This window comes from Cyclopterus lumpus, chromosome 24 (genome assembly GCF_009769545.1).
Source record: "Cyclopterus lumpus isolate fCycLum1 chromosome 24, fCycLum1.pri, whole genome shotgun sequence".
Lineage (NCBI taxonomy): Eukaryota > Metazoa > Chordata > Actinopteri > Perciformes > Cyclopteridae > Cyclopterus > Cyclopterus lumpus.
Genome location: NC_046989.1, coordinates 11,493,341 through 11,502,758, shown reverse-complemented (window position 1 = coordinate 11,502,758; position 9,418 = coordinate 11,493,341). Strand labels below are relative to the sequence as shown.

The 9,418-nt window shown below is 43.1% G+C and overlaps 1 protein-coding gene across 3 annotated transcripts in view; it reads left to right on the top strand.

Moving 5' to 3' along the window:
• Positions 1-2,925: 2,925 nt before the first annotated feature.
• foxo3b (forkhead box O3b) overlaps positions 2,926-9,418 on the top strand; it is a 41,529-nt gene continuing 35,036 nt past the window's right edge. Inside the window, exons 1-2 of one of the 3 annotated variants that reach the window (XM_034527303.1) lie at positions 2,926-3,276; positions 3,624-4,330. In XM_034527303.1, the coding sequence (XP_034383194.1) occupies positions 3,788-4,330 (543 nt within the window). In that variant the 5' untranslated portion in view covers positions 2,926-3,276; positions 3,624-3,787. The remainder of the gene's footprint in view (positions 3,277-3,623; positions 4,331-9,418) is intronic. The other 2 variants (XM_034527307.1, XM_034527306.1) reach the window with 2 other exon arrangements.

The window sequence follows — 9,418 nt, the reverse complement described above, 5'->3', positions numbered from 1 at the left end:
TGGACCAGCCCATGACAACTACAGTAAGAACAGCGAGGGGCACCTCCTGTATACACACCAAGAGCATTATAGAAGACACTGTGTTTGTACCAAGCAGCTAAAGTACAAACACACCTGAGTAAATATAAAATCTCATTATAATATGGGACTAATTGGCTCGGTGTGCAGCTGTGTAGCTGTGTGCAAGGATGCATGCCAATAATGTGTATTAAAAAACGCTTGAGTCGGTAGCAAGGCCCCAAGTCTATCCCACCATAACTCTAAATTAAAGGAAAATCAATCACGCCCTATACCGAGGCCCCTTAATCCAATCAGAGCATTATGCTGTTTGGGGGAAACATCAGACCAAAACAGAGATGGCCGCCCCGCTTTGATTGTCTTAATTAGATGATTCACACTGGCTTAGAGGGGTGGTCGCTGTCTCCATCCTCTCTGGACCACAGTCTTGGGCTGATGGAGGGAAAATGGGAAACAGTTCACCTTTTGTCTATTCCTCATTGTCATATCCAGTCAAAAGGGGAACAAAAATTGATACAAATAGGAATAGTATGCCTTCTGCATCTAATTTAGGCAATTTTGGAAATCCCAACATGTCCTAAAATGTCAATTCAATTTTGATTCATAAGGTTGTTTGACTTTTATGTTAGGTCTGGTAAACATAGATCAAATGATGTCATTATTATTATATTATTCAATTACCATTTATGTTACGTTGCTCCAACCTGAAATATCTTATAAAGTGCTCGGTAAAATGAAAACAGTAATAATACAAAATTGTTCAGAGTTGCATGTGTGTTTGCTTGCGGTACATGAATGTGTCCTTGTGCAACACTACACTGTGGCTCTCAAAGGGCATCTAAGGTGGAGCTGTCTTATCTTGGTGCAGAATATAGTGGCCAAATGCCAGGGATACTGCAGCAGGGTATCAGGGTAAACATTTGACTTTGCTCCACCTGACGATACAGCTGTAAAAGTATGTATAAGATTATATATATATATATATTATATATATATATATATATATATATATATATATATATATATAAATATATATATATACATACAACACATATACAACACATCCTACTGTTTTACATGTGCAGGTACAAACCTCAAAATATCACAGTCAGTAAGGTTCAGACAATGAGGGTGTGCTCAATGGGATGCATTCAACAATCGAATGCTGCTGCTCTTGAAGGAAAGAGGTTGAACTCTTCAAAAAGAATATACACCAAAAAGGTACTTCAGGCAGTCAGTCCCATGCACAGAGAGTCCCATGCACAGAGACGGGAGCAATGTGTTACCATTTTAAAAAACTGTTTAAAACTCTGGAGGTCTGCTTATCGTGTGTCAAAAAGGAAACAAAACAAACTCAATGCGTTACTGAATATTTACCAATAACAAAAAATCTAAAACACTTCAAGTTATCTTTAAATGTACTTATAATATATCAGGCTGATACAGCTGGCTACAGACTGGATTACTGCACACACACACAGAGACACTCTCAGGCAACATAACCTCCCTCTGTACATCCAGTGAACAGTTAACTCTATAGTTCTCTGCGGGAGCCAAACTGCAGCATCAGGTATTCTCTTTGATGTGAAGGGAACAAAAACCATCACACAATATGTGGAACATGCACTGACTATCTGCCTGTACTACAGTACAGACTCCAGCCTGCAGCAGTAAATGAGCGTGTGTGATCTGTACAAATGTGCCTGGTTGAATTTAAGTCAGTGAATACAATGAAACAAAAATGTCCGACCTATTGAGAGGGCATGTGTGTCAGCTTTGGAAATAAGGACATATGGAAATAAACTGCAATTATTGCCCAACACATACAATACCACTATAATATCCTAAATTAATATTATATACCATTGTGATGTCAAATAAATATAAAACAAGTGTGCTTTAAGTACCATGCACACATAATAAATCCATGCAGTAATTTAGAAATTATATTTTGTGACGGTCAGCTGTGCCCATTCCAGCACATATACCGCAAGCACGCGCAGCTGGACGCGCACCTAGCATGGCAGGCAGCCCTCGAAACAAAGAAGACCTGGACGAGGCTGTTTTGATCCGCAGGACGAGGAGTGTGAGGGGGAGGGGTAGAAGGGGGTCCAGAGCATCACTTACAGGATGGAGAACCATCTCCGATTTCTCCCCTTATCTCTAGCTAATAAACGGGATGACGTCATCCTGAACTAGGTGTAACGGGCTCTAGAAAGGGGGCGTGGGCTGAGCACGGTGACAGACGTGATTGACAAACTGGTGCACTAATTAAAGGCAAAATCATCCATTACCAACAAGAGAGTGACGTGAACAAAAACAAGACATGGGTTGAAGCTAAAATCAGAGCACATTTTTCAAATGTTTTAATTGTGAAGCACCATCATATATCTCTATATATAAATGTATAGCTTTTTTTGTAAATAGCAACATATGCAAAATACACGTACCATACAATGTTACGTACACATTTAGACTAAAAATCACAAGTGATATTATGTAATTATCAGTAGCCTAGGTCAGCTTGGGCTCTGGGAAACTGTTACGAATTAGTTTTTAGCATTTTCTAATTATTTAATTGATTAGTTGATAATGAAAGAGGTCTTAGTTACAGCTTAAAAAATCGAAATTAATGGATTCTCAGAAAGTAGAAACCTGTGACACCTGCAGTGCTAGTTACATCAAGATGTGTCCTGCAAACTGAATTGCAAAACATGTTTTTCCTTTTTTTGTGACAGTAAAAAAATAAAATTAAAAAAATAAGGGCATTACTCGACTTTATTGGTTCTCCCTCTGGTATTTTGTGTCTCTCTATCTGTCACCAACATGTCAAGACGTGTCCCAGCCTCCACCTGCGCACAGAAAGCTGTCCTGTTGGACTGTCGTGTCTCTTTAAAAGGCGATCCCGTGCGCAGAATCCAGGGGGCTGGCCCTTGATCGGCTTGCATGCGCGTGTCTGTGTATGTACGCGTGTAAGTGAGCGTGTGTGTGTGTGTGTGTGCGTGTGCGTGTGTTCAGCGCTGTGTGGAGAGCAAATCGAGATACAGTAGTAACCCGGAGTGAGGTGGCAGTCTTATTCCACATCGACACTGACTTGCATACGTCCAATCTGTCTCTATATCGCAGAGCGCACTTGAGGAGTGAAGGAGGAAAGAGTCAAGATGGCATCTGGAAGTGGCTTTGGACGATCCGAGATCTAGTCTCTCCGGGTTGTTTTTGTTTTGTTTTGGTACCACACAGCACAAGTGACTGGCCGTGGTAGGTATTTCATTTAAAAGTAGCGAGAGCGGATTTATTTCCCAGAGAGATGATGAGCGTTGAGCACTCAGCCATTGATCTCCGGTTGGTGGATTCAGACCCTTGCGCCAGGACGGGATTGTGTGTGGAGCTCCTATTGATGAGCAAGTAGTGTTTTATAATGAACACACGCTTAGGGAGGCGAATTGCCTCATTTAAATCCTTTACATAATAAGTAGTTTATGGTTGCTTCATTGACACAAACAGGTTAAACCGACACACTCAAGCTGTTCTATTGTATCTGTTAGTCTGTGTGTTGACTTGGCTCTTACCGAATGTGTCGGGTGTATTCTTTATGTCTTCAACAGGCGTTAATAACTAAGTTGCTCGTGGCCCAGTTGGGACTTCGCTGGTGTGGAATAGCAACAAAGGACGGGAGCGCGCATTCATGGGACGCGACTTTGACAGCTACTCGTTTCTTGTCTTCTAACTTTATTATCTGGCAGTGGGGCGGAGATTGTGATCGGAGATAATGGCTGAGGCTTCGCTCCCTGACCCACTACCGGATTTGGACGTGGTCATCGACCCGGACTTCGAGCCTCAGAAGCGGCCCAGATCTTGCACTTGGCCGCTGCCACGACCAGACTCCAACACGACAAAACCGGAGAGCAATGACACAGATATTATACCTGAGGAAGAGGATGATGAAGACGATAATGCCACCCCTACGGCCATCAGTGTCAATGACTCGGGCTTGGCGATAGATGACCAGAGCAGCAACAGCCCCGTGGCCGATGGAGCGCTCTCCTCCTCCGGCCAGGAGAGCGGAGGCTCCCCGCTCTCCGCCACCTCTGGCGTGCTGACCGCCAGCAGCTTGGCTGCCCAGCAGACCCCGAGGAAAGCATCCTCTCGCCGTAACGCTTGGGGGAATCTTTCTTACGCCGATCTAATAACCAAAGCCATTGAGACAGCGCCGGACAAGAGACTGACACTGTCTCAAATTTATGACTGGATGGTGAGATCCATCCCCTACTTTAAAGACAAAGGCGACAGCAACAGTTCTGCAGGATGGAAGGTAAGAGTCGCCCCACTCACCCACCCAGCCCCCCTCCTTTCTCCATCAAAACAAAAACAAAAAGCATGTGGCTTGTAAATCCACTGACGTACACACACAGACAGACACGTTCACACGCACACGCACACGCACACATTGATCCCAGCGCAGTCGCGTTTTTACGAGCGTCTAAAGTCTGGCTCTCATTGTACCTCTCATTATCATTCTAATGGAAATTACAGATCAGTCTGGAAACGTAAAGCAAATGAAGGGGGGGGGGTGGGGGGGGGGGGGGGTGGTATCACATCAGGGAGGCATTTAAGATCATTAATCTCTTGAAGCAGCGTGGGGTTTGGTGACCTACACATAATTATCTCATAAATTGACCAAAACGTGACATCTTGCACTCAATACCAGACATTTAATAGACAAATACGGCTGTGGAGTTGTGATGGAAATTGCATCATCAGATGCATGTCCTTTGTCTTTTTTCATTGGACGTTTCTGATGAGTAATGTGCATGATATTCCTCAGAGGTCACAGTCATATAGTTGGAATTAAAGCAAACAGAAACGCCATAACCAGTTTTTCTGGAAACACAGCAGCATATTTTGAGTGACGCAACTTTGTTTAAGGCGCAAAGATAATGATACAATCACATAAGACAGTTTACTCAACAGCTGCAAATCCATTAATGGGACAAGGACCAGGATGTAAACAAAACGATTTAACATGCTGTGTGCAAAAGTGTAAATCCTGAAAAGACCTCTTCTAAAGGCATGACCCAGCCTGTAAAAATCTAAATAAATCCATGTGATACACTGTCTTTTTGAGGTTGTGAATAGTGAGATTATAGTCCCATCGTGTCTTTCGCTTTTTATATTTAGAGGCTACATTTCCATCATGCTACTGAATCCACAGTGGGCCATTTGTTATGTAAACCTTGGCTGGGATCTATCTCTTGGGTCAGGTAGGACACTGCCAAGGTTGCTGATCCTGCCATGAGGGAATTACATAACTGCTGGGAAGCCGTGAGTTTAGGTTAGCGGTAAAGGGAAAAGCTTCTCTTTTTTTAAAGGCACCCATAAAACATATGTGACCAGTGAAAGGAGACTGGGGAGGAGGGCGGTGCAGAAGGTCAGAGAGCAGAGATTCACACCCATCAGAGGCTAAAGGAGCAGTTCCATGGGGCGTGGAGCCTATAGGCCATATTTTGTCAGGGCTTCTCAAGTTTTGCGATGTGATATGCTTCAGGGAAGAGCAAAGAGGGAGGTTGTGTGTGTGTGCAGCCCCACCAAGTCAAGGCCGGGTTCACCGTCACCATGCAGGGCTGTTACTCCTGGAATTTCGGGCATGAGGGCCAGGCTGTCGGTGGTTTAGTGTTACGCATGGTCTGTCAATAAATCTCTGCTGCAGCTTGCAGTAGATATTCTTACAACAGACGCTTCATTACAGACTCTAGTTCTTTCAAGACTTTTCTTGAGGACGATACATCTTTGCAGCTCCAAACTGACAAGCCGGTCCCTCAGCATGAAGGCCGGAGTCGGTTCAAAGCTGCAGTTAGGTTTTGTTAAAAAGAAAACATGAAACCAAAGACAGCCAGCAGAGCCAGGTGTTTAGAGGACTACCTCTGTATACGGAGACTTTTTCAGAGTCCCTTTGCTCTCCATTTCACTCTGAGACTCTTAGGTTTCACCTCCAAACCGAGCCGGGTTTGAACACCTACAGTTTCATGCTGCCGGGAAACCTTTGTTGAGGAGATTTGCTCAGCAAAGCCTAGTAATCCCCCTGGGTACCTCTCCCAGGTTCCCACTTGCGTCATTCTTTTTCATATCTTTGTCAGTCAACCATTAGCACTGGAAAAAGTTGGTTAAGACAACACTAGGAAATATTGTATCACCTTAGATTGTCTTTAACCAAAATAAGTCACTGCACAAGCTTTAATTAGTGACACCATGTCTGGTCAATGACCTTATTGTGACATAATAAAGAACTCACTGTACTCACTGTGTCATAAATGATTCAACCTTGATTTTATTCAATCTCATTTAGGGCTAGGTAGCAAACTTCAGTGCTGTCAATTGTCATCCAATGTCTGCTAAGATTCATAATCACTTTGATTTATTCTTTCATATGGTAGTTCTAGATTTAAATACAAATGTTGCCCATTTTAGAAATAATTCCCAGTTTTTTTTGTGATTGATTCTTAGCTACCATCCATGATAATCCAAATTATTCTTGCGTGCATTCAAGAGTTTGTCAGCCTAAGTGTTAAGTGCCAAAGCCTTTTTTAGTACCACACATCGTACCAACACAGCCTGCGTTAGAGGGCAAGTCTGGTTCGGAGCTGCTGAAATGTGTGCTAAGAGAAGCTTTGGTATGGCGAGGGAGTGACGAGCTGCAACTCAAAATAACACCTGTAAACACGCCTGGAAGTGTGGGTGTCTTTCACCTTTGTGTCTTTGCATAATCAAAAGATTAGGTGCACTTGTATGTATTTATGTGCACAGGCAGGTGTATTTGTGCATGTGTGTAAATATTTCTAGCAGCGCTGATCCTTGTGCTCTGGTGTTACTTAACCCCTTGTAACGGGCTCCCTGTTCCCAGCAGCTGCACATCACAGGTCCAGTACAAGTTATGTCACAGTGACACTCCACATAAACACACACACACACACACACACACACACACACACACACACACACAGCTGATATTTTCATTTTAGTCCAGGTCATTTTAAGGTTACTCTAACTCACATTCACGTTACATGCCGATCTTTCGACCTAAATAAAGTTGTTTTTAAACCTGTTATCCATTCCCACACAGACAGACATGCTCAGACATGTCCAGTTGCATTTGCCCGGTCATGTTCCGGCTTATCACCAGGGTTCATGACATTGAGCCTCTCCTGCAGGTCTAAATTTATGCACGGGTCTGAAATGAGTTTAACTCATTATAACTCATTCATGAGATTACTTTAATCTCTAAAACCCGTATGGTTGCAACCATAGACTGTGTATAAGAAGCTGACAAAGTCATTGTGACATCACCCATTGGTTTGTGGACTGTCGTTTTGAAACCTCAAATTTGGCAATTTGGCCATCTTCGATTACGACCGTCGCCATCTTGGCTTTTTGCAAACAATGAATGGCGAGTGACCATATTTGGAATGTGGAACAGTGGCGTTAGAGTCGTCGTATATGGTTCTGGTAGCGGCAACGACCTGTCAACCACAGTATGCCCGCCTGAAAGCATACTCCGCTTTATGGTCTATTTTACTCTAAATATGACCATAATTTACGAAATAAACATCATGCTGTATTGAAGAAGACTTGAAACTAGGGATTGAGACCATAAACTCCCTTTTACAATGTTTCCTGAGAAGTAGGGTCATTTTCTCAGAGACTTATATACAATATTACTTATTTTTGCAACCAGAGGAGTCGCCCCTTGTTGGACAGTAGAGAGAAGGAAAGTTTTAAGACACTGCCGCATTGGCTTCACTTGTCAGAACCAGAGTGCTGCCTGGTTGCAACGAGTCACGGCAGTCAACATGAAGTTGTTGTTTATGTACTCTATTCATTATGTGTTATGTTGTTTAACTGATGGATATTTGCAGGTACTTTCCATGCAGCACAATCAACGAACAAGTGAGTCATAGTCACAAGTTAAACACACCTTTTCTCATTTAATATGTCACTTTACAAAGAGACCAAATAGCAAAGGTTCGTCCATGGCACAACCATCCCACACACAGATACATACACAGACGCTGCCGCTCTGCTCTCCACACTTTACCCCATCTGACATTGCCTTGTGGCGTATGGAAAGCAGGCCCCATAAGCCCGCCGGGCATGTTGATTATCATTTTAACGGCCTAGCATGCTGAAAGTGTTTATTCATTGGGACTGAAATTATGTATTGTTACTATCAGAGCAGGACGGGGTTGACTAAAGAGAAGTGGTTGCCACAAAAAACAAAAAAACATTCATCCTTTTATTGGCTGTCCCTCAATGCAGAGTGGGGTGAGCTTTATGTGTGATGATATCCCGGTGTCAGCCACGAATATCCCTGCATGAAATGACTTGTAGTGGCTAGAATTGACACTACATTAGATGCCTGAGTAGTAAGGAACATATTATAATACTGAAGAAAAAATACTAAAAATAGATATGCTGGGGAAATAGGGACTGTTTTTTTATTTTATTTGTGTGCGTGTGTGTGTGTGTGTGTGTGTGAGTGTGTGTGTGCAGGTACTTAGAACAAAATCAGGAGGAACTGAAGCAAAAAGGCAATAAAAAAGGGAGGGAGTGGAGGGGAGGGAGGGAGTTGGAGACAGTAGAAGCAGGAGAAGGGAGGGGGAGCTAACGGGTAAATTAACAAGCTTTGCTCTAAATTGGTGTATTACAACTGCCCTCTGGCATTGATTCCCAATGGAGGAGTCTGTGGTTGTGTGAGGCTAAAGGGCCGATGGGTTATGGGAACCCACCAGCTCCAGACACCCCTCCACGTCTGAATAGTGTCCCCCTGAGCAGTCAACCTCTGGGTGGAGGAAAACCCCCAGGCTCTGTTCTAGTTCCATTTCCAATCAATGAACACATTTTTTTCTTCAGATGCCCAAGGAGCTTTGCTGCATTAAGATTTTAAATCAGAAAATTACCCCATTTGGCCAAAAGTGTGCGGACATCTGAGCATCACCCCCAAACAGGATTCTTGATTCATGTTCTGATGTTCAGCTGCCCCAACCTCCACCCTTCTTTGGAGAGCCTTTTCCACATGATTTTGAAAGCCTGCCAGCAGTGATTTGTGCCCATTCAGCACATTAGTGAGCATAAGATCAATATCTCATGTCTGTGTGGTAAATATGATGCTCCCGTTAGCCTTCAGTTAGCTTAGCTTAGCACAAAGACTGAGAACAAGGGGAATTAGCTTTGCTCTCGCTAAAAGCATCTGCCTGCAAGCACCTCTAAATCTCTTTACTGAACACACCATATTTTATGTGTTTAATCTCCACAATAACAGAAGAGTATAACAACAGTCTACTTTTGGTCATAGTTTATGTTAGCATGTATGCTCCTCTCTCTTTCTTTGTCTTTATATCTGTCCATT